General features: G+C 49.3%; 10 protein-coding genes across 10 annotated transcripts; 7 read left to right on the forward strand and 3 right to left on the reverse strand.

Annotated features, from left to right (window-relative positions):
* Positions 1-80: 80 nt before the first annotated feature.
* N7458_012752 (putative glycosyl hydrolase) lies at positions 81-2,816 on the reverse strand (the record flags this gene model as incomplete). Its single annotated transcript, XM_056916133.1, has 2 exons — positions 81-1,487; positions 1,539-2,816. 2 exons carry the CDS (start codon positions 2,814-2,816, stop codon positions 81-83), a joined length of 2,685 nt encoding a protein of 894 aa, XP_056760887.1.
* Positions 2,817-3,939: 1,123 nt separating this feature from the next.
* Positions 3,940-5,322, reverse strand: N7458_012753 (uncharacterized protein; the record flags this gene model as incomplete). Its single annotated transcript, XM_056916134.1, has 2 exons — positions 3,940-4,229; positions 4,794-5,322. The coding sequence occupies 2 exons, from the start codon at positions 5,320-5,322 to the stop codon at positions 3,940-3,942; spliced, it is 819 nt and encodes a 272-aa protein (XP_056760888.1).
* Positions 5,323-6,494: 1,172 nt separating this feature from the next.
* Positions 6,495-6,887, forward strand: N7458_012754 (uncharacterized protein; the record flags this gene model as incomplete). Its single annotated transcript, XM_056916135.1, has 1 exon — positions 6,495-6,887. The coding sequence occupies one exon, from the start codon at positions 6,495-6,497 to the stop codon at positions 6,885-6,887; it is 393 nt and encodes a 130-aa protein (XP_056760889.1).
* Positions 6,888-7,880: 993 nt separating this feature from the next.
* N7458_012755 (uncharacterized protein) lies at positions 7,881-8,303 on the forward strand (the record flags this gene model as incomplete). Its single annotated transcript, XM_056916136.1, has 1 exon — positions 7,881-8,303. The coding sequence occupies one exon, from the start codon at positions 7,881-7,883 to the stop codon at positions 8,301-8,303; it is 423 nt and encodes a 140-aa protein (XP_056760890.1).
* Positions 8,304-10,092: 1,789 nt separating this feature from the next.
* N7458_012756 (glycoside hydrolase family 76 protein) lies at positions 10,093-11,577 on the forward strand (the record flags this gene model as incomplete). The annotated part of the gene is made up of 3 exons (XM_056916137.1): positions 10,093-10,201; positions 10,252-10,955; positions 11,008-11,577. 3 exons carry the CDS (start codon positions 10,093-10,095, stop codon positions 11,575-11,577), a joined length of 1,383 nt encoding a protein of 460 aa, XP_056760891.1.
* A 472-nt stretch (positions 11,578-12,049) lies between these two features.
* N7458_012757 (zinc-dependent alcohol dehydrogenase) lies at positions 12,050-13,217 on the forward strand (the record flags this gene model as incomplete). Its single annotated transcript, XM_056916138.1, has 2 exons — positions 12,050-12,170; positions 12,235-13,217. The coding sequence occupies 2 exons, from the start codon at positions 12,050-12,052 to the stop codon at positions 13,215-13,217; spliced, it is 1,104 nt and encodes a 367-aa protein (XP_056760892.1).
* A 263-nt stretch (positions 13,218-13,480) lies between these two features.
* On the reverse strand, positions 13,481-15,373 carry N7458_012758 (GMC family oxidoreductase; the record flags this gene model as incomplete). The annotated part of the gene is made up of 3 exons (XM_056916139.1): positions 13,481-13,561; positions 13,622-13,785; positions 13,837-15,373. The coding sequence occupies 3 exons, from the start codon at positions 15,371-15,373 to the stop codon at positions 13,481-13,483; spliced, it is 1,782 nt and encodes a 593-aa protein (XP_056760893.1).
* A 1,094-nt stretch (positions 15,374-16,467) lies between these two features.
* Positions 16,468-18,269, forward strand: N7458_012759 (uncharacterized protein; the record flags this gene model as incomplete). Its single annotated transcript, XM_056916140.1, has 8 exons — positions 16,468-16,498; positions 16,552-16,681; positions 16,738-16,972; positions 17,025-17,117; positions 17,170-17,589; positions 17,646-17,730; positions 17,789-17,800; positions 17,857-18,269. The coding sequence occupies 8 exons, from the start codon at positions 16,468-16,470 to the stop codon at positions 18,267-18,269; spliced, it is 1,419 nt and encodes a 472-aa protein (XP_056760894.1).
* A 646-nt stretch (positions 18,270-18,915) lies between these two features.
* Positions 18,916-20,503, forward strand: N7458_012760 (CAZyme family GH1; the record flags this gene model as incomplete). The annotated part of the gene is made up of 3 exons (XM_056916141.1): positions 18,916-19,293; positions 19,346-19,829; positions 19,884-20,503. 3 exons carry the CDS (start codon positions 18,916-18,918, stop codon positions 20,501-20,503), a joined length of 1,482 nt encoding a protein of 493 aa, XP_056760895.1.
* Positions 20,504-21,446: 943 nt separating this feature from the next.
* N7458_012761 (mediator of RNA polymerase II transcription subunit 17) lies at positions 21,447-23,545 on the forward strand (the record flags this gene model as incomplete). The annotated part of the gene is made up of 2 exons (XM_056916142.1): positions 21,447-22,176; positions 22,242-23,545. The coding sequence occupies 2 exons, from the start codon at positions 21,447-21,449 to the stop codon at positions 23,543-23,545; spliced, it is 2,034 nt and encodes a 677-aa protein (XP_056760896.1).
* Between the last annotated feature and the right edge of the window lie 163 nt (positions 23,546-23,708).

Below are 23,708 nucleotides of genomic sequence, written 5' to 3' on the forward strand. Positions count from 1 at the left end.
CACGATGAGTCTCGTATTTAGCAAGTCAAATCTCCAGCTATCCACACTATTTCATCTCTTTCCTTCATCTCTCTCAACTCCTACTTAGGGCTTTTCAAACTCTGCTTCTTCACATTCCTACCGGAAACCTCAATAACCGTCTGCTTAATATCCCCCTCGAAGCCAACTGATACACGAAGTTTCTCATTAGGCCAAAGGGTCAGGTAATTATCTGACCAAAAGACGGGCGTAACCTCTGCACCATCAGGATTGATCGCATTCAAACGCAGGAACACGGCGGGAACTTTGGACTTATTCTCCAACTGGACGTCGGCGTATGTCCAGCCGTCCTTGGTCTTGGCTTTCACGGTTTGAACTATGGCCTTCACATCCGCGGAGGGAAGATTCTGCAGCTTTTTGTAGTCTGCATAATCGGTCACCGGGGTAGTGTACCAGGTAGATTCATCCCAGTCGAGGACGTCCGCTTTCGGAGAGAGCCAGTACACGTTACGACTGACGTCGCGCTTTGCTTTGGTGTCGCGCAACACGAGGCGTAGGAACGCGATGTCCGTGATCTTGTCGATTCCGCTCACCTCTTGAACAACCTTGGACGAGTTTGGCACGGTGGTAGTCTTGACCTTGGTTCCAGAGATTTTCTTGCCGTTGCTGTCGATCAGATCGATGGAGATTTCTCGGTCACCTTTTAGGTCCAGTGAATGGTTGATCAACCAGACACTTTTTTTCTCGTAATCGTATGCAGCATGCTCGAGGCGATTGCCGACTTTCGTGCCAAAGTATGCCCCCATGGGACTGAGATAGTAATCGAATAGTTGCCAGTGCAGGTTTGGCCAGGCACTGTTCAACATCCAATAGATAGATCCAGTTGCTGGACGAGATGCATTTTGTTTGGCAGAGTATGCCTCATACTGGGCCCGAGTCGCTTCGTAATCGGCCATCTGACATTTCAGCACATAGTCCTCAAGATCCTGGGCTGTACCATATCGCTCGAAAAGAGCTTTATTGTAGATTGAGCGATCAAAGAACTGGGAGTCATATCGGGACATGTGGAAGAGCTTAGCATCTGGCTCTTTCCACAGAGTTTCCAGATCACCATCAGACATGAACTTCTTCAGACTGCCCACCTCGGGCGTACCAACTCCCGCGCCAAGCTCGGATCCGAACCCGAATGCAGCCCCTTCCTGATCGCCATACCAGTAGTTGGGAGGGACCCAGTCATATGGTCCGTCCATCTTCATTCCCGATGGTCCCAGAGCTTTTGGATAGCCGCGTTTACTGGCAGATGCGATAATGGGATTCTTCCAGTCCATATCTTTCAAGGCATCGAGATAGACTTCTGTGGCACGATCGTTGGGCCAGTAGTCGGAGCCTACGAGGAAGCCTAGCATGGAAGGGTGTGCTTGCATCATCTCTGCTTCGTGCAGCATTGCGGCTTGGGCGATGGGGTAATCTGATTCTCCCCATTTGACTCCCTGGGCGTCGTCGTTGTACTGTGATCCCGTTAGTTCTGTTAAGTGATGCGAAAATGTGATGGGACTTACATCCCAACCTTCCCACTTATCACAGCACTCCCAACCAGCCAGTACCATCATACCCATTCGGTCGGCCACCTCGTACAGCTCCGGCTGCTCCTGCTTACCCTCGAGACGAACTGTGTTGAGTCCCATGTCGAGCATGTACCGGAAGATTCTCTCTACACGTCTCTCATCAAAACGCATGAACATGTCCGGTCCGTAGCCGGCTCCCATAACCTGGAATTGCTGGCCATTCACGACAAACGCCGTATCATTGTGCTCGTTCACATACGAGGACACTTGTCGAATACCAAATTGTTGAGCACGAGTCTGGTCCGACACTGTCATGGATGTATCATGGAGGAGCAAGTTGGCTTGGACCGTGTAGAGGGGCTGCGCGCCCCAACGGGCAGGCCACCAAACGGAGGCTTTCTCGACCCCGACTTTAATCGATACCGTTCTGCTCTCGCCGGGCTTGAGTTCGAAAGATCGTAGGATGGGGCCTACTTTGGACCCAGGCGGTGGGGTGATGGTACCATTCACTGACACTTGGACGGTCTTTTGGGCATGGTTGACCAGGTCAGTCTTCAGCGTGATGTTCACTTTCTGATTCTGGTTGGGCTTGGTGAGATCGGTGATGACACGGAAAGGAGACATCGAGACAGGACCCGTCTGTGAAATCTCCACATTTCGCCATACGCCCGTGCCGTTATCCGAAGGATAGGGGTTCCAGTCGACGAAGCCCAGAGCGAAATCTCGAAGGTAGTTCGTCGGAAACGCTCTGATAAGCAGAGAGTTCGTTCCATCCTTGACATAGTCCGTCAAGTTGTACTTATGACCACCATAGGAGCCCTTCTGCTCATCACTGGTCACAATCCGCTCACCATTCACGTAGATGTCGGCCTTGGAGGTGATTCCGTGAGTATGTAGCACAAAGTACTGGTTGTCGCTCGGGTTGAGTGTAAAATCCTCCCGGTACAGCCATGGAGAACGGAAAGTAGTCTCCGAGGTCAGTTGGTTCAAGTTGTCCGAATAGAATAACTCCGTATCGTTGAACACTCCAGCTTGGAGCAGGCCGGCCATGACGGTTCCACGAGGGCCGACACGATGCCAGGAAGACACATCCACACCGGGCTGGGACAAGCCAGGCATATCGTCCGGGGCGCGGGTGCTGGACTGGAGACTCCATCCTGGGATGATGGAGATGTCGCCAGGGGATGAAACGAGAGGTGCTGCAGTATTGCTGGCTGCGTGTGCCCCGGCGAGGCCCACGAACAGGGCGCTCAATGTCTGCGACAGATTCATATGTAGATGTGTTGTTTTAAGGGTTCAAGCCCGGTGAGTATAGCCTTGGTGTTGTGCTATTTTGATGGGATTTTCTTGAGATAAATATGCGTTTACGCACGGCACTCGCGTGTCACGAGCAGAGGGTGAAGTTGCATCGTGAGCGACCGGTTGAACGAGGGGTTTCTACAACGGTGCCAGATGGGATGTCGGATGTGCATCATTTTGCTGCAGGGACCTCCTCAGTCTGGTCTAGTCCGTCTCGGTGATTTCGGGGAACCGTGGATTTCCCCGGTCGAATCTGGCGATGGACGAGCAGATTCCAAGCAAGGTTCATCAACGCTAGAACTATTTGGAGTCTTGGCAGGGGATGGAGTTAGGTTAGTGAAGTGGCTGTCCGAGGTTGGTTGGTTCCACTCGGTTGCTCCTTAATCATCTGCGGCCCCCGCGCCTCGAGGTTCGTAACATGGCTATGTCAGTAGTTAAGTGGCAGTACAGTGGCAGTTCAAAAGTCTGAAACCAGGGACCAAGAAAACAGGCCGTCAAAACATGCCTCGATTTTATGTTTTTAACAAATCTTTCTGAATGTCTTTTGAACACTCTTTCTAGATATTCCCGGCATCTGTGTTTCAACTTGTCTTTCAAAGTATAGCTGATGAGATGGGTTTGAACTTTTTCGAGGTTTGCAAACTTATGGAACACCACTGTAGTTAAGGTACGTCAGTAGTTAGGTAGGTAGGGGTAGGGTTTCCTATCTCTACTTTAGTTCTTAAGGGTTCCTTAATAAATCGGGATAGATTTAGTGTCTCCTCGGTAGAGAGATTAGAGCCAGTTCTTAGACTACTTCTGCTGCTAGAATATATATTTCCGCAGGTTTCCTTCTAGGGTTGTTTAACTCGGATGACACTCTCCGGAAATTCCTTAACGATTGAAAGCTCATAATGGAAAGAGGGCCTTATCACAGACGGTCTTACACCATGAAAATAGTCAAAGGATAATTGTCAAGTGAGCGGAATCGAGTTCTTAGCTTCCCAGTCTCAGTGAAGCCTGCCTCGTAATTGAGCAGCCGTACTGCTTCCCTATCGCTGTTCCGGATTGTCTCGAAGAACAGACTCAGCTCAGTGATGAAGAAACTAAAGCAATATTATCTGCACACATCTGCTACCTCTCGGTGTTCCGTATCTAGCTTCGCATTCTTTTCGGGCCCCGAATCCTCGTGTTTAAAATTTGCGGAGTCAAGCAAATCACCACGGGCAATGGCAATATTCTTCTTGGTCGATGTTCTCCATGCCCTTTTCCCAGAGAGGAAAAACTCATCAATTTGCTCGAGCGTGAGGCGTGCGGTTTCAGGGACGAACAGAAACGTGAAAACCAGAACGAAAATCGTGATTCCGAAATAGAAATAGCCGACGTTCGAGCCGAGGTGTCCGTACTCTGCATTTAACATAATGGCGTCCAGAATTGGGCACCGAAAGCAAAAATGCTGTAAAAGAATGGCGTGTTTGCTTGACCGTAGGTGCGGAGCCTCACGCTGTGCATTTCTGCTGACGCCAACCAGACACTTGGACCAATGAAGCCACCGAAGACAAATGCCCAAATACAGACGGTCGAACCAGCAGTATCAGCAACCATCTGCTATCCCTTTCCAGAATTCTAGTATCTGAGCTACCTCAACTCCTTGCAACTTTGTAGATTCAAGAAAAAACCCAATACATTCATGCATCCAAGCCCACCATGATTCCGACTTCGATGTAGAGTAGACCGCTGGACCAGGACCCAAGAAATAGGCCTCTGTCATCCTTAACATAAAGGACGGATTCTTATTTTCAAGGTTCTCATGAAGCCTTCCCAAAATTTCTGCTTTCTCAACCACTGAAAGTTCCGCATCTCGGTAGGTGGAGCAGCAACTGCACTCCAGCGTACAGTGGCCGATGCCTTTCTTCCGCTCAGAATCCAAATGACGCCGACCACAACATCCACAACTTTGACTACAGCAACCCCCTCGGTCCGCGCAGTCTTTAGCAAGCTCCTTTCGCATATACCATGTCCCGCTCTCTCTTAGCAGATCGTAATTCTGTTTCAAGGGCCACTCAGGGATCATCTGCTCGCGATCATATAGCTTTAACTCTTGCTTCCAGCACTTCCGCTGAAGCTGTTCTAGTTCTTTCTCCCAGTCGACAAGCTGAGTTTTATTATTCTCAATAGTCGCAGCTTTTTCAAGAGCTTTAACTCTCTTCTTTACCATCTCTACCCGTTGGACCGCAGCTCGGAGACTGTCCTCGGCGCAGATAACTTGAACGAATAAATCGCGATGGTACTTAAGACCGGGGCCAAATTCAATATGGTACCAGTCATCTTTAGGCCGGCCATTTCTGTTATAGTTCGATTCGGGTGGGTTTGCGTAGTCCGCTACTGGGCTGAATGTTTGACCCGATCTTTTGACCTTGTTGTCGGTTGGTAATGTCGAATACATTATCAGAACGTCCGCCGAGCCGCTTTGGTTTTGTATGTGATAGGAAAGACACATTTGACAAGATGTTAAGAATCAGCAAGAAAAAATTTTCAGATGAAGATAAAATAGCGTTATGACTAACGAATGACTCGTAGATTTGTTGCTCACGTCTTTAAGCCGCCGCCCCAAATGACTGGCGTAACGTAATCCCAGCCGACCTGGCCGAACCGCGTCTTCTTACCACCTCCCTATTTCAGCCACCTACCATGCCACCAATTCGCACTGGATCTTCGCAAAAATCGGCTAACCAGGAGGACGAGATCCTATTGGCCCTTTCTGATTTAAAAGATAGCCGCATCAAATCTATCCGCGCGGCAGCAATGCTATACGCAATACCGCGTTCTACCTTGCAAACACGCGTCCATAGCTAGACCTCACGCGCTGATAAACGCCTATCTAGTCATAAACCGACCTAATCTATAGAGCATTCGCTCGTTAAATGGATTATCTCTATGGATACGCGTGGCGCAGCGTCTAGCCCCGCTACTATAGGAGAAATAGTTAATATCCTCCTGGCTGGTACGTCGGGCTAAAAGTGGAGGCGCAGTGGTTGGTGGGGCTAGAGTAAAAAGAAAGGGGAAGCGATAAGTTTAAGGTAGAGGGGTTAAAGGGAGGCGGAGATGGTGAGGTTGGGTCATTTATGTCGGGTTGATTTGGGGAGGAGATGACAGAATGGTGTATTCGTGAGGCAAACCGCATCTAGTAATCCACAGGTCCCTATGTTACATCTGAGATCACAGATAGTAGCAGCCACTCTTCACCATGCCATTTGAACCCACACGCGCCTCTGTTCTTACGGAAGGTTGTGATTTACATTACTGGTATCAGGGATCTGGACCTCTTCTCGTCTTCATCCCTGGCGGTGGTGGAATCGGCCGTCAGTTCAATCCATTTTCGAGCATCTGAACAAACATTTCACTGTATGTACCTATGATCGACGACAAACCAACGACAGCCGTGTAGAAAGACCACAGCTTCTCAACCCAGCTCAGCAGGCCCGCGACATCATTGCGATCTGCAAGGCTCTGGGTCGAGAAAAAACATGAATCTTTGGAAATAGTGGTGGAGGAGTTATCGCCCTCCAGTTTGCTGTCAGTTATCCCGAGTGGCTTGACCGTGTGGTTGTCCACGAGGCGCCAACAACAGCACTCCTCGATGATGCCACCTATCACCTCGACAGGGCTTTCATGCTTCTTAATGTATATCGAGAAGCTGGTGTTGAAGCTGCATTTCAGGCATTTCAGACGGAGATGAAGGGATATGAAAACACTCCACCGCTGTCGAAACCTGCACACCAGGACGGCCAAAACTTCTGGGAGAATGAATTCATGCAATTCACTATATACTATCTTGACCTCCGCAAGATTGTTGACAGCAAGGTCTCGATCTGTGTTGCGGCGGGTGTCAAGAGTGCAGATGCGTTTTATGCGCCAACCACCGTCCCCCAGTCCCAAATTCTGGGTTGCCCACGATTTATTTTCCCGGGCCATCATAGTGGATACGATGCGGAACCGATTCCTTTCGCCACCGAGCTCCTCAAGGCACTGAAACTGCTAGATGACCAGAGAAATCGGGATTAAAAGGTCTGGAAGCAGATGCTTGGGTCATTGTGAGCGCATGTGTTTAATAGACCGGTCACTTGGAAAGAATAATCGGCCGGAATTGTTGTCTTGTCGCCAGCCCACTCCCATACCCCGTGCTTTCGGCAGCGGCTCCACAACGATTCTCTCTGTGGGTGCGCCACGCAATCGTCGGGAATTTTCGAAGACATCATGCATTTAATCAACCAATCTAGCTAGTAAACAAAGAAAAAAGAGCTCTCCTTTCTCTATTGCTTCTCTCTCGTTATCAATTGCCCGTTGAATACTCTCCTCGGTCCTAGACCTCAGCAGATATAGCCCCATAGTTTAGTTTTAAATGAGACTGTGCTGATATTTACTTAGCGAACCTGGGCCAGGAAAGCCCTACCTGGTGGACAGAATCCTATGTATATTGTATGTAGGTGCAATCACAATTATTTCGGATTGGAGAGATTCTTGCTGTACCGCCTTTGATTGTTATAAGTACTGGTCCAGGCGTCAATCCCCTCAAAATGAGGCTTTACATACATTTCCGTGGATTCGCTTCCCACAACCCCTCCCCCGGCGCGGCGGGACGTGTGTCCTGAAATAGAAGCCTCATCAAATACAGCAATCCGTACCTGCCGGACGTGCGTGATATGCGGGACGTGAGACGCGCGTAATGAATAGCAAATGCCTTAAATTCCGCTGCCCTTGACATGGATACCTAGAAAAATAACTACAGCAATAGAAACCGAGGATGGACGCCAGGGTTATGCAAACTATAACTGAGTCAGAGATTAAATCTGTCCTCATCCGGGAACGGTACTATCGAGACACCTCACAAGGGAGAAATTACGAGACACTTACCACCCTGATGTATCTCAGACATTAATCAAGATAACTAGGTATGCACTATAACTCACGCCCTTCCATGACTTTATACAGACGGCTAAATCCTTCAATCACAGGTTCGAGGGGGACATTGACAGTTTTATTTCCGGATCTAAGAAAATGGCCCGCGGAGATGTACGCGCTACACACACAATTCAACCGATCGAGGTCCATGTCAACGGAGACAAAGCTGTGTCTGAGTCCACTGGAAGTATCAGCATCCGCTTCACATCCGACGGCAGTGACTATGACTGTGTGTCATACACACGGTTTATTTCCCGACTTCGACAATACAACTGTGAATGGAGAATTCTTACTCTTGAGGCCATCTATGAATGCGATAAAATAACTCCAGTCACGCCACTCATTCCACCCATAATGCATCTGAAATGTGATCTGACGGGCATGCGAGAGAGTTACAAGTGCATCGGATGGCTTTTGAACGGCGAGGGCTTCCTGATCAATCCCAATTTGCCAGGTATTGACAACCCTTCCTCTATGGCCAACTTGATGGAGGACTCTTTGCCATGGATCAGAGGCTAGCACCTAGGTATATTAGAGATCTTGCATCATTAGAATTCAGATCCCTACGTTATTTCTGGGATATACACACCGAGCACGAACCCATATTTTTGTTCGCAGATCCAATGCATAGACAGTCAAGTAAATCCAAGATCACAGCGGTTTAGGCGAGAATTTGTACTTTACGGAATTTTTCAATTCTTTTCGGGATAGAGGGCTCTTGAAAGCAGTCTCACGCCTTTGTTCCCTTCTTTTCATTCTCAAATCCTGTCTACGAGGATACAGCAAACGACTCAAGTGACTTCTATAACATTTATCTTTCGCAAAGCATTATAGTTATCTTTGGGCGAGAATGATTAGCAGTATCGAGAATTTTGAGGCTCGACAGACCACTTGATTAAGTCCATTTTTGATCAAAGACCGATCGTAGCCTTCGCCGTCTTTTGTAGAGAACTACACTACTACGGCCGGGGTGCGGGGCTCATACCTCTGGGCGAAGGGGAAAGCAGAAACACAATTTAGAGATCAATGCTATTATGTCTCATTCAAATTTGTTACTTCGAAGAAACTACCGTTAGCTTGACTATTATTAATCTTTTAACAACCGACTTATAGGTGTACTTTCGACATGGAATAGAGTTATTTTCTTTCGATACGCTAATACTCTAGACTTTCCAAGATAAGGTTGAATTCCGCCATCACCCAACCGGCCGACCTATATTTCGCCTCCCTCGAAGCACGACTAAACGTATAGATAGCGCATGATAGGCACTACCTACTAACTCTTTCTAGACATTCAGACAAATTCTACAATTTTATAGTAACTGGACACAACTATTTAGGTAGCCGAGGTACAATTTGAAGATCGTGAATGGGTCTTAGGGTGGGTCTGAATGCCTGGATTTCAAGGTGTCAATTATGGTATTGATCCTTGATTGTGTTAACATTTTCCCTTGATTAATATCCAGCTAACGATATTCACCTTACGAAACAGGCAGGAAAAGGCACCATTAAGCTGTATGCCTCGCTTATTTGACTTTCCTTCTTCATCAAAATTGTAACAAAGGGGCGAGGCCCGACCTGTCGCGGTCTTTCCCTTCCGGAAAGGGATGGCCATGACGAAAAACGGAATGCAGCCATTGTTGCAGCACTGCCGCTTGCTTGCGGTGACGACCCATCGAAACTTCGACCCCATCGCAGCGAGTCTTTGACCGCCATGATTGGACCTGCTCTTGCAGGTTTCCCTGTCGATTGTGTCGCTGCGGTTGACAGCTCGCTGCCCGCATTCCACGCAGATCCGCATCGTGGAGCAGAGGGACCTAGAACCATGGAAGTCGCGACACATTGTTAGCTCTAGGGTTGCAGTGGTCTCTTCCCTTGAACCACTTCCGGGGAGAGCGACAATGCTTTCTCGCGAGGCTTCCTCGTGCGGTCTGCCGGATGACCCAGGGGTCGTTTTCCCCTGGGCAAGGGTGCCACGATGATTCGAGGGATAAAGGCGTTGTTACCATGCCTGCACTCCTGGTACCTGTGGAATGTGATCGTTTGATCCACACGCGGCCCTCTCGTGCGGTTTCTCCTCATGGTTACTGCCGTTGCGCTCCTTTCTCCCTTCTCAACTCTCTTGTTTCCACTTTGTCTTGCATGAAGAAGCCAGATCGCCGTGAACCACGGCGTATATTCACTCTCGACGCAAAATCCACACCTAAGGGCTATCGCTGATGCCAGGGTATTGAATTGAGGACGAGTCACCTCTCGACCGACCCCAGCATTTGGAACACTTGGGTTTCTTCAACGATCAAAGCGCAAAATGAGAGTGGTCGGCCACTCGACTCAGCCCTCGTGGGCAAGCCTCTTGACAATTGGTCTAGCTGGACTAGGATCTGTCAGGGCTGTTGATTTGAACATTGACGATGCAGGTGAGAATAGTCAACCGTAGTCTTGGGAATCGGAAGCTAACTGGTAGTAGACTCTATCAAGAAAGCAGCGAAAGATATTGCGACCAGCATGATGACCTACTATACTGGTATGAACCCTGGCGACAACCCAGGTAATCTGCCAGATCCATACTACTGGTGGGAAGCGGGCGCAATGTTCAATGTCTTGATTGACTACTGGTTCTACACCGGAGACGACACCTGGAACGATATTACCACGCAGGGCATGCTCTGGCAAGCTGGCGATAATGCCGCTTTTATGCCGAACAATCAATCGAAGACAGAAGGAAACGACGATCAAGCCTTTTGGGGATTTGCAGCAATGTCAGCTGCTGAGCGAAACTTTCCAAACCCTCCAGACGGTAAACCTCAATGGCTGGAGATGGCTCAAGCTGTCTTTAATACGCAGGCACCACGCTGGGACCCTTCGACTTGTGGAGGTGGACTGCGCTGGCAGATCTTTACCTGGAACAACGGTTATAACTACAAGAACACCATCTCGACGGGTGGCTTTTTCCACCTCGCTGCACGCCTTGCGAGATACACTGGCAATCAAACGTATTCTGACTGGGCAGAGAAGGCGTGGGACTGGGTATCTGACGTCGGTTTCATGACCAAAGACTATCATTTTTGGGACGGAGCTAGTGATCTGAACGACTGCAAGGATATGAACGAGATTGAGTGGACTTACAATAACGGAGTGTTCTTGCTCGGTGCGGCGAACATGTACAACGTGGTAAGAATTGCTCACCGACGTTGAAATACAGGATAGAAGTTGATTTTGACAGACCGAGGACCCCAAATGGAAAGACCGAGTTCAGAAGATCCTCGACTCATCCGAGATATTCTTCGCCAAAACGCCCGAAAACGTCATGTATGAGCGTGCCTGCGAAACCGTCAATACATGCATGGTCGACCAGCGCTCATTCAAGGGTTACCTCGCACGATGGATGGCTGCCACCACTCAAATAGCCCCCTTCACTTATGACCAAATCATGCCCAAACTGAAGGCCTCTGCCCAGGCTGCTGCCAAGACCTGTACAGGGGGAGAGCAGGGGACTACCTGTGGTCTGAAATGGACCGATCAGCAGTGGGATCATACTAAGGATTTCGGTCAGCAAATGGCGGCTCTGGAAGTTGTTCAGGGCAATCTAATTACTCGCGTTGCTGCGCCTGTGACCGGCGATAATGGTGGTACCAGTAAGGGAAATCCCAATGCTGGTGGGACAGCCCCGGAGCCAAAGCCAAAGGCACTCTCCTATACCATTACCACTGCTGACAGGGCTGGTGCGGGCATTCTGACTGCAATGATGATGGTCACCATTGGTGGATCTTGCGGTTGGCTGATTTGGGACTAGGACCATTTTTCTAGTTTGTTTTACCTCGTTGCTTGCTCGACTTGTTTTCGATTCGGCTCATGGAGTTTGGCGTGGAATGGAGTTTTGTGAATATTGTCCGGTTCTGATATATCCTCAATTTGAAATTGACTTTTCTCACCTATTATTCCGCCCTTTCTTGGTTTGCTGTGATATTCTATCCTTTTGTTCAGGCTATACAAACCATCAAACGGAAAGTTGCCGTCTCTATGGTTCAATAGGTCGGATATACGGCAGTATCCTTCCCCGCCCTTTTCCCCGGATTAACAGGGAGAAAGCAACAGCGCCATGATCATAGGATCTCATCAGAAAGAGGGGGTGCTGGCGTAGCGGGGGTTTTCCGCAGCCGCGTGCCTCGGTGTCTGGCCGGCTATGTTCGAGAATACTTATACACGTATGAACTTCGTCCGCTGGTGATGGAGTCGAATCCAAAGGCTTTATTTGAGAATTCACCATGGGCTCGGTAACAGAAACACAACAGTATGAAATTCCCACCCACTGTAAGGCGGGTGTCGTCGTCAATGAAGGTCCAAAGTTCCATGTAGAGGTACAAATGGTACCAGTTCCTGAGCCTGGTATGAAGTATACAACCAGATTCCGCTGCAGCCGGGGCTGACTATACAACTTGTTGTCTTCCAGGTCCCGACGATGTCTTGATTAGACTGAACTTCACGGGCCTCTGCTCCTCGGACATCCATATGATGCAAGGCGACCTGGGCGCACCTCCCATGTCAACGTTCGGGGTGCGATCACCCGGTCACGAAGGTGCAGGGGTCGTTGTCAAAGTCGGTGCCAACGTGAAGAACTTTAAGCTTGGAGATAGAGCCGGTATCAAGCCGCTCACTGATACATGTGGATCTTGCCACTTGTGTTGGGATGATAAGGAGACGTACTGCAAAAAGGCGATTCATACTGGATTGATGACTGCTGGTACATACCAGCAATATCTAGTTTCTCCCGCACGGTATGCCTCGCCGATCCCCGACGGTGTTCCTGATGAGATTGCTGCGCCAATTATGTGCAGCGCAAGTACGATGTACAGGTCGCTCCTTGAGTCCAATCTCAAAGCAGGCTCTTGGGTAGTCTTCCCAGGTGGCGGGGGTGGTGTTGGTATCCAGGGTGTGCAGCTAGCCAAGGCTATGGGCATGCGTCCCATCGTCGTGGACACCGGAAGTGAGAAACGGGATCTGTCGATGGAAATGGGCGCAGAGGCATTCGTCGATTTCAAGTATGACGAGGATACCGCCAAAGCTGTTATCAAGATTGCAGATGGAGTTGGTGTTCACGGTGTCTTTGTGACGGCGCCTGCTGCATATAAGACGGCTTTCTCGTTTGTTGGTGAGAGAGTAGGCTCGATAGTGATGTGCATCGGACTGCCTCCTGTCAGGTCTGTGGTTCTGGGAGCAGATCCCTGTGAATTTGTTTTTAAGAATCTTAGTATCAAGGGGACCATGGTGGGCAGTCGGCGGGATACCGCAATGGCTTTGGATTTTGCCAGGCGTGGGATGCTTCAGCAGATTAGTGAGGTGTACCCTCTAAACAGACTTCCTGAAGCTGTCGAGAAGCTACGCAAGGGCCAGGTTGCGGGACGGATTGTGGTCAAGTTCGACTGGGAAGAGTGAGTGTTATTTCTTAAATTACACTCTCGAATAGTCGGACGTTGGAGTCATTGTCATCATTCAAGTAAACGAAGAGGTAATCTAATTTACGTCAAGATACGTTGCTACCGGGACTTTGCTACTTAGCCGGGGAGTATAAGACGAGCAAATCAATCAAATCTATACAAAATCTCAAACAGTATAACAAAAGCGAGAGATGCAAACTACCATAGTCACTCTAGTTCACCATGACTGAGCTATGTCTATATGGAAGTTGGAGATACAATCTACAATCTGCTAGAGACAAAGTAGGGGTAACCCTTGGCCTCATAGAGATCCTTATGAGCAGACTTGATGATGTCCGCACCCTAGAGTAATTGTTAGACCTTTTCGTCAACATTTTCGTAGAATTGCTCTTTGTGGCTCACCTTTTCACCAATCATGTATACCGAGTTCTGGATGCGGCAGTCAGGAATCACTGGGATAACGGAAGCATCGGCGATTCTCAGGTTGCGGATTCCATGGACTCGGAGCTTCGAGTCAACCACACCCTGGTGGATGCTCTTCGAGAGACGGGCAGTACCGCAGGGGTCTTGCAAATATATTAGTAGGAGTTCGACTCGAAAATGGAGGCGTTACTTACGGAATCCAGTCTGGCTTCGATCCAGGACAGCGCGCTTCATCTCGTCATCAGAGTGGAGAGGCATCTTCCAGGGGTACTCGGCAAGAACGATGTCCTTGAAGCCAGCACCATTGGTCAGAACATCGTAGGTCCAGCGCACACCCTCGCGCATGGCAAGAATGTCCAGGTCATTGGCAAAGAAGTTGAGGTTGATGTTGGGCTGGACCTGGGGGTTCGCGCTGTTCAGAGTGACCTCACCCTCGGACAGGGGGCGAAGCAGGTCGACGATGACAGTCATGTAGTTGCCCTTCTCAGGAAGTGGGTAGTGCCACTGGAAGGCAGTGCTGAAAATACCGACAAAGTCCAGCTCGAAGTGGGGCTGTCCAGCTGGTCCGAAGGGATCCAGACCACCGTTGGCAGCCTTAGCTTCACGATAGGCAGGATATTTCTCCAAGCGCTCATCAATGCGAGGGAATCCAACCATCTCCAGCAGTCCGGAGCCGACGGGGCCAGTCTTGTCGCGCTTGTATGCGGCCACTGCCGAGTCGTTCAAGGGACCAGCACGGAGCAGATGATCGTCGAGACCGTATCCATCCTTAATCTCGAGCACGAAAGGCACGATTGGGTGATCCAGAAGGTGCTGACCAACGTGGCGAGAGTCGACAACCGGGTTGATACCGTGTTTGGCGAGCTCATCAGCTGGACCGACACCGCTGAGCATAAGGAGCTTGGGAGTCTCAAAGACACCCTGCGACAGGATGACCTCGCGGCTAGCATAGACACTGATCTCGGTGTTGGAGGCTTCACTGATGACAGTGACACCGGAGCAGACCTTGGTCGCGGGATCAATAATCAAGCTCTTCGATTGAACACCGTACAAGATAGTCACGTTTGGCTTATCCTTCAGGTACAGGAAGCTACCCTGGCGCTCACCCTTGTAGATAGTGTCCACACAGTGCGTCAGGCCTCGCATTTCACCAGAGTAGATATCCTCGGTAAGGACTTCGCCCTTGGAGACCCAAGCCTGGGTAAGCGCGTCACGGAACGGCTGCATCTCCGGTACAAGTTCAGCATGAGAGATCTGCAAAGGACCGCCGGTTCCGATCTTGCTCAGTTCAGCGGGATACAGCTTCTCATCGTCATGATAGGTTGCACACTTGCGCAGGTACTCCACGCAGTTGTCCCAAGTCCAGTCGCGGCCACCAAAGTCTTCCCAGTCATCGAAGGTAGGTTTAGAACCAGGAATCCAGGTGAAGTAGTTGGCACAGGAGCTGCCACCGAGAGCCTTGCCACGAGTGTTGGGCTTTTCAATTCGCTCATAGTCGTCACGCTTGATCATGGTGGTCTTGTAGGCCCAGTCGTACTTGCTTCCGCGCAGATTGAAAGCCTTGGATGGCGTGGTGATTTCATCGATCTGGTCAGGGTTGGGGATACCCGCCTCCACAACCAGGATGCGAACATTGGGGTTCTCGGCAAGCCGACCAGCAACTGCATTGCCAGCGGTACCACCGCCGACAATGATGAAGTCGTACTCAGATCCGTTGGATACCATAGCCATGATGGGAGATTGAAGTGATGTTGTGAATGAGAATAGTTAAAGAATAGTTAATTGAGGATGATCTTGATCTTCTTTCGAAGTTTTTGGAATTGTCGATGGAGAAAACATCTATAGCTGGAAAAAGCAGTCAGCTTTATACTTTTGGATAGTTTGAAGTTGATAATATTTTCAACTATAGTATATCCCGCTCTTGCCGGCATCCGAAAGGCATCGTTGTGGTCCCGAATAAAGTCCGGGGTCAGCAACAGTGTTGCGGTAGTAGATAATGACTTCTCGTGGAGAAGTCATCGAGAAGTCATCGCGAGCTGTAGCTCTACTTGATTGAGTAGTATCACTGTATTCGGTAAAGGGTCTGACGTTTGACAAGGCGGCCAATAGTTACGCTCCCAGCGTACGCCCGGCACGCCGAGTCGAAATTTCAAAATCCAACACACGGGCCGGGGCTATTTTGGTTGACTCCCCCTCGTGAGGGGTGAAGAGAAAGCGGAGACTTCTTTTAGTCTTTCTCCGCTTTCTCCAAATTGAGTAGCTGAATTGACCAATCAACACAGGGATATTGTTGCTAGCCACACAGTCATTGGCTGTGGCTGAGGTGCCTGGCTCGGAGATAACTCGGCGGAGAAAACTCGGCGATGTAGACGATGCAGCGCAAGCCGTTTGATGGCACTGTTTTGCTACTAGTTCAAGAATTACCTCATTTTAGAAGCCACGATCTACATGAAAAAGTGATATCACAATGTTCCAGGCTACCCGAGACCCTCACCGTGGAGAGGTCTCTCCGTGGATGACGGTTACAAGAACTAAGCACGGTTACAACGGCACGACGAGATGCTGCGGATGTCAGCATGAGGATTTTGAGTCAATACATTGAGGAATCGTATTCTTACGTGGGCTGAAGATATCCTCCCCTCATGAAGATGTTGCGTAAGATTCATCAACTGTGCCCGATCGGCTTTAATTCGGGTGTGGCTCCCTCGCCATAGACATATACGGTTGACGATACATTGGCAGCATACTTATAAATGCCCGTCCGTCACCCTGCTAATGAATTATTCACAAGCTGTTCGATATCAAGTTCAATATCAATCTCCACGATGCCGAGCCCTCATTTTACTCTGGCGGAAGGTAAGGTGTTTCACCATTTAGCAGCTCTTGTTCCTCTATTGACGTCCTCCAAGGCCAGCCGGTCTCTGACCCAGCCACCAGCATGACCTTGCCGACTCTAGGCGGTGGTGGCCTCACGACCTTGGGAGATACACTCCTCATCGAAACTCTCACTCATTTCAATCGCGAGCGTATTCCCGAGAGGTATGTAGGCTCTTCATATGGCTGAACCTGACCATATACTCATTGAGACTTTACAGAGTTGTCCATGCTAAGGCAGCTGGTGCTTGGGGCGAGTTCGAAGTAACCAATGATGTTTCCTCGCTCACCTCGGCCAAGTTCTTGAATGGAGTCGGCAAGAAGACTCGAGTCTTGTTCCGCCTTAGTACAACCGGCGGCGAAAAAGGCAGTGCAGATACCGTCCGCGATGTGCGAGGTTTCTCTGTGAAGTTCTTCACTGAGGAAGGAAATCATGATATTGTGGGAAATCATATCGTAGGTTTTTCTTTCGCTATACATGCATGGCTATTATTCTGACACGATCAAGCCTGTCTTCTTCGTGCGCGATCCCATTCGCTTTCCCTCCCTGAACAGGAGTCACAAGAGGCACCCTTCGACCAATCGTCCCGATTGGACTATGGTAAGTCTTAATCTATGAGAGTCATTTGTATTACGGCTAATAGCGTCGTCAGTTCTGGGACTTCCACGTCAACCAACCCGAAAGTGTCCATGCTTTGATGCATCTTTTCGGTTCCCGTGGCATTCCTAACTCCATTCGTCGCGTCACTGGATTTGGTGTGCATACCTTCAAGATGGTTACTGCTGATGGCCGATTCCACTACTGCAAGTTTCACTTCCGCCCTGTTGATAACATCACGCACTTCTCGAAAGAAGAGGCGACTCGCATGGCCGGAGTGAACCCCGATTTCCATAACCAGGATCTGTGGTGTGCCATATTCCGTGGCCACTTCCCTGTCTGGAAGCTCTATGTTCAAGTCATGGAGCCCGAGCAGGCTGAGACGTACGGTCGGGGCCTGTTTGACATCACCAAAGTCTGGTCTCACAAGGAATTTCCCCTGATCGAAGTTGGCAAGATGACTCTCAACAAGAATGTACGAGTTCCTTACTTGAGACACATATTGGGCCTTTCGCTAACCGTCTTGTCCAGCCTGAGAACTACTTCGCTGAGATTGAACAAGCGGCATTCTCACCTTCAAATATGGTGCCTGGGATTGCCATGACGCCCGATCCTAGTGAGTTGATCTTGATGCGTTCGCACTATTGCTATCTATACTGACATTTTTGGAATAGTGCTTCAAGCTCGTATGTTTGCGTATCCTGACGCCCAGAGATACCGACTGGGAGTAAACTACACACAGCTCCTCCTCCAAATCGTGCTATCTGCCCCGTTTACGCACCATATGAGAGAGATGGCATGAGCGTACATACTCGCAACTATGGCGGTGATCCAAACTACGTGCGCAGTACGCTGAGTCCTGGCATTCCCAGCCAGGTGATCTCGGATGTGCGGCACACCGAACCCATTGAGCGTTCTGCCGTCCTGGGCAAGAATGAAATTGCGGTTGATGACGAGGACTATGTACAGTCTCGAGAGTTGTGGAACAGAGTTTTCGATGAGTCTGAGCGGAGACAATGGGTCGAAAATGTTTCGGAGACATTGGAAGCCGTTCCTCCTGAGTTGAAGCAAGCGGTGATTGCCATGTTTGGCAAGGTTGATCCAAGCATTAGACAGTTGATGGCCGCCAAGGGCAAGGAGACCTCACACCTTTGAATAGCATGTGGATTATAGATCAATAGAATATGTGAATACTTTTACAAACAATAAAATCAGCTTTCACAATTATTGAGTGTGACAGCCCTAGATTAATCCTAGTCATTTAATTTAATGCGGATGATTTATTAGCAGCGTCTGCGGACACTACTTTTGCTGTGAAGATGTAAGAGGCCTTCGTATAACCTTAGATCCACTCTTTATTATAAGCCCAATAACATGGGCTTTTTTCCTCAGGGGCATCTCATTTGCCTGGTGGAGAGCCGTTCCTGCTCATCCGGTTGCGGATCTTGGCTGCCAGTCATGCTACCAAACAATGCAACCAGGATGCGGAAGCCGTCAATCAACACCCCCTTTTACGCGCACCCCGTATCAGAGCGACTTTTCCATTGCGGTAGTCTAACAATTAGTTTCAGCGCTATGCCAAAGAAGTCGGCCTTTACGAAATACGACGGTCAAAACTGCTTATACGAAGTACGATGATGCCGACAATTACCCGCATTTAAGGAATTGGATTTTGCGGGGTGTGGGGCTTAATGACGATGACCCAAAGTGAACGCCGACATCTGTAGAATACTTAAGAATGACGTGCTGCTGATTGTGAGAGATGAGAGAGAATTTTCGGATTCTATAGCAGCACTCCATCATGCGAATTGCTTTCAGTGCTGTCCTTGGCTTCTTGGCCGCTACGCAGGCCCAAGAGGTCTACATCACTACCATTGGATATACTGCTCGGCCCCAGTGTTCAAAATCAACTGCTTCACCAAGCTATCACTTCAAATATTTCTCATTTTCCTTAGAGGAAACAGTTCGCCATGCAACTTCCATTCCTTCGCCAACAACTACAAAGACTTATGCTCCGGCATACAAGGATGCAGCTAAACACCTGAAAACTACGGTTTCCACGACGACCTGGGGCAATTGGCTTCCCGGTGAAACTGTCATCCGTGCAACAGATAGGGAAGATCCCTACGGGCAAGCTGCATGGTCATCTATGTGGATACAAGCAGACCTGCAAAACTATGTCCGTCATTCATCTGATTCTGTCGTTCAGCAGGTACTAAATTTGCATACAGACTACCACCGGGATCTTCTCGACCATCATCAGTCCTACTCCAATTCCAACCAGTGAGCTAGTGCTGCCACCTCGTGACTATTTTGGTCCTGCAGACTGCTACAACTTTCCCGACGACTTTATTTTTGGCGTAGCCGGCAGCGCTGCTCAAATTGAAGGCGCGATCGCTCTTGAAGGACGCTCACCATCTTTGCTTGAGAAAATTGTCCCAGCCAATAGCCCAAAAGACTATGTCACGGATGAAAATTACTTTTACTATAAGCAGGATATTGAGCGCCTGGCTGCTATGGGTGTGGAGTACTACAGCTTCAGTATCCCTTGGACTCGCATTCTGCCCTTCGTCCTGCCTGGTACCCCGGTCAACAAACAAGCCATCGATCATTACAATGACTTGATCAACACGGTCCTTGATGCTGGCATGCAACCTGTGGTAACCATGCTTCATTTTGACAGCCCACTCATATTTTTGGCCAGTGACAGTATCGGTAGGCACGATTCCAGAATTATGTCCATTTTCGCTCAATTCTAACCATCTGCAGCCCGACATCCCGATATTGGAAATGTCAATGCCGGATATCAGAATGAGACATTTGTTGATGCATTTGTCAACTACGGAAAAACACTCTTAGCAAATTTCGCCGATCGAGTCCCCCTCTGGATCACATTCAATGAGCCATTGCTTTACGCATTCAATTTCCAGGGCGTTGATAATGTTATACATGCACATGCCCAGGTATATCGGTTTTACCACGAGGAGCTAAAAGCCACTGGCAAAATGAGTCTCAAACTCAACGATAATTTTGGTGTGCCGAAGAATCCAAAGAATACTAGTGATGTTGAGGCCGCAAATCGCTTCAACGAGATGCAACTTGCCTTCTTTGCCAATCCGATTTTCCTCGGCAACCAATACCCCGATTCCATTTTGCACACTCTGCCCGGAGCGAGGGCGTTGAACAAGACTGAATTGAAATACATCGGTCATACGGCTGATTTCTTTGCCATTGATCCGTATACAGCTACGGTTGTTTCGCCGGCCTCTGAGGGTTTCAGTGCCTGTGCGGCGAATACGTCCAGTTCCAATTCATATTTCCCATACTGTGTCATTAAGGAAACGAAGAACGTCTATGGGTGGGATCTTGGCTATAGATCCGGTGAGTAAACGAATCATCGTTCCACATCCTTCTCTCGCTCAGGCATCAGTTGCTAACAGGGCCCAAGATTCTTACGTTTATATCACCCCAACCTATTTCCGCGAATATTTGTCCTATTTGTGGAATACATTCCGATCTCCCATCTTGGTCTCTGAATTCGGGTTTCCTGTGTGGGATGAATCTGAGAAAGAGATTCCAGACCAGCGATTTGACTCGCCTCGAAGCGCGTACTATCTCTCATTCATGTCCGAGATCCTCCACGCCATCTACGAGGACGGCGTGCATGTCATGGGGGCTTTGGTGTGGAGTTTTATTGATAATTGGGAATTTGGACAGCGGAGTCAATTTGGCATCCAGGGTGTTGATCCAAAGACTCAGGAGAGATTCTATAAGAAGAGCTTTTTTGACCTGGTCGATTTTGTTAAAGCCAGACAAAAGTGATGAAGGATTATTCAGTACGCCCACATGTTGATTCGGAGGACTGCAGTGAAATAGTAGGTAATAGACTCTCATTCTTCTGGTAACGTTCGTAGCACTCATCTTGACATATGTAATTCATTCAGGCTCCTCGTCAGGCCTGATTCATAGCAAGAAGCGGATATATAATCGGGCTTAGCGAGCATACGATCTCAGAATGTGGGCATTGGGTCCAAAAAAGGGAAGTTAAACACAAAATTCCAGATGATGATAGAAAGAGAGACATATGTATAGCCCATCCTGTTTGAAGTGGTGTTCCTTACACTTTTCGATGAGAGATGGCAGGAACAATCGCCGAGTTTGTACTTGTGTACTTTTTAGAGGAGGATCCACTTCCTGCCATCGGGGCACGTGACATGTGATGCCTTTTCCCCGGCCACCGAAGCTCTCGTTTGCTCTGTCTTTCTCACAACTCCCACGATCGTCGCATCCTTCGAATTGCCAGTTGCAGGGACTGTGCTGGCCATCGCCATCATGGCTGAATCTTTCACCCTCCCCCTGCGCCCGCCTCCCGAGCAGAATGAGCGCCCAGACACGCTTCCCGTCGAGATCGCCCAGATCAACAATCAGTGGGGTTCTTTCCGTGAGGTGAACGAGGAAATCCTGCTCGCCAAGATCGCCGAGGAAGAGAAGCGACATGGCGCGCAGCAGGACGAAGATATGGACGAGGGTGAGCAGGAGGTTGGAGAGATTGATCCGACCGAACGTCGTGAACAACTGTACAAACGACGCCATGAGATCACACAATTCGCAATGTTGGTCACGTCCACTCTGAAGGGAGCCCTTGAAAGAAGCGCAGCTAATGAATGTCTTAACAGCAAGTCGCACCAGGAAACCATGCTCGCTCTTGATTTCATCTCCCTGCTACTCTCGAAACATGCGCCGCGCCAGGCCGAAACCTCCATGTCGCCTTTGCTCAAACAACTCGCGCCTCTCGGGTCCCTCGATTCCGACCTGGTCAATCCTCCCCCGAGACCAGAGTCGTCGATTAAGGATATTTCAACTGTGTCGAGGGGCTGGCGGATTCAAAACTTCAATTCAGCCTCAAGTAAGCTGTTGAGTGCTGCCACCAGACTGAACGGCGAAATCGAATCGGAGATTCGGTACTGGGGCGAAGTGCTAGCCATCAAGGATAAGGGATGGAAAGTATGCAGACATCCACGAGAAAAACAAGCCCTAGCTGTGCAGTATGGGTTCATGGAAGGTATGATGATTTTGGTCCTTCGCCGACATAGAGAAAATGCCCCCACGCTAACAACAGTATAACAGCCACGCCTATTTTCCGCGATCGCGGCCTCGCTTCACTCCGACGGGCAAATGATGGAAGTTTGATCCTAGACAAAGGACTGCTACCCACGGGAGCGCGTCATGTTCGAGTCCGGGTGAAACAAGGAGACCAGGTCTTTGTGAGCTCCAAGCCATCGGGAGCTGGTTCTAGTGATGCAGACTCAATCGAGCAACGCATTCTTCAAGCGCGAGATTCTGTCTTCGAGGAAGAGCTATTCCATGAATTGGTCCGAGAAGCCAGAGCTATGGCAGGTTGCAGCGTGACCACGCGTCAAAATCTCATTCGCATCCCCGTTTCTGATGAGATGGAAATTCTGCTTGATCTCGTGGATGCCGAAACACATGATATTGCGCTCGGTCAGAATGGTTTACAACATGATAGCCGGCTTACGGACGGGCTAGCTCATGCGATCCGGATTCTGCTCTGCTTTGCTCATCGTCAAAATCTGCGTCGAAGAACTCAAATCCCACGTCCCTTGACAACAACAAGACCCGCGACGCCCGAGTACCATCTCCTACGTCCCGCCTTGGCTTACCTGCAACATCTGTCACATGTCAGGTGGCTGGAATCATTCCTTTCTGATATCTATTCGACCCTGCGATCGGCCGGCTTGGATATCCCTCAGTGGACCTCAAACCCTTATGCTAACTGGAAGCCGTCATCAACCTCCCCACCGCCAGCTGCTCTCGAAGGGCTCGTCGAAAAGTTCCTTCGGCCGATCGAGTCTGTTTTCAGCGGCAAACTTCTCACATCCCGGGGCTCCTTCACCGTAACCGTTCGGACGAACCTGTCATCCTTGCCCTTTGGCACCCTCTATGATGTTTCTTTAGATCTGCCGACTGTTCCCGATCTCAGGTCTCCTGGTCGCCTGGGATTGAAGGACGATGTTGAGACAGCTATTACCCATCTTCTGCTTCTCGATTTGGTCTCAACCATCTCATCCAAGACGTTGCCGGCTGTTCGGGACGGTCAGAATGCGAATGTCTCAAAGGAGCAAACGTGGGACGCAGTGTATCCTCACCTGGGCGAACTGCTGCTCCCGAATACCAACCCTGAAAAACACAAAAAGATGAAGGTCGCCCTCTCTCGTCACGAAATTACCCTTACCACATACATTGTACGCAGCATTGACGGGATCGGCCGTGGAACCTGCGAGCGGCGATCACACAATGCAGCGGCTCACCTCTGCAAATTCCCCCAGTCGTCGGTGGGAGCTCCTAGTGGCCAAGAATATCCCTCGGTGATGGACTTTGTTGTCGCAGAGGCAACGGAGGGGCATTCGTGAGGTGGCTCAAGCTAGCCGATTATTATTTGACGCCTCACTCTCTGGTTTTCAATTTTTCTCAGTCAACATAGATACCCTATTCTGCATCCAAATCAATTGAAACATTTTCCATTTCTATGAGTACTGTAAATACGAAAAAGCCGTTCTTTATTCCTGATCGCTG

This window comes from Penicillium daleae (genome assembly GCF_028827525.1).
Source record: "Penicillium daleae strain IBT 16125 chromosome Unknown utg000009l_segment0_segment0, whole genome shotgun sequence".
NCBI classification, from domain to species: Eukaryota; Fungi; Ascomycota; class Eurotiomycetes; order Eurotiales; family Aspergillaceae; genus Penicillium; species Penicillium daleae.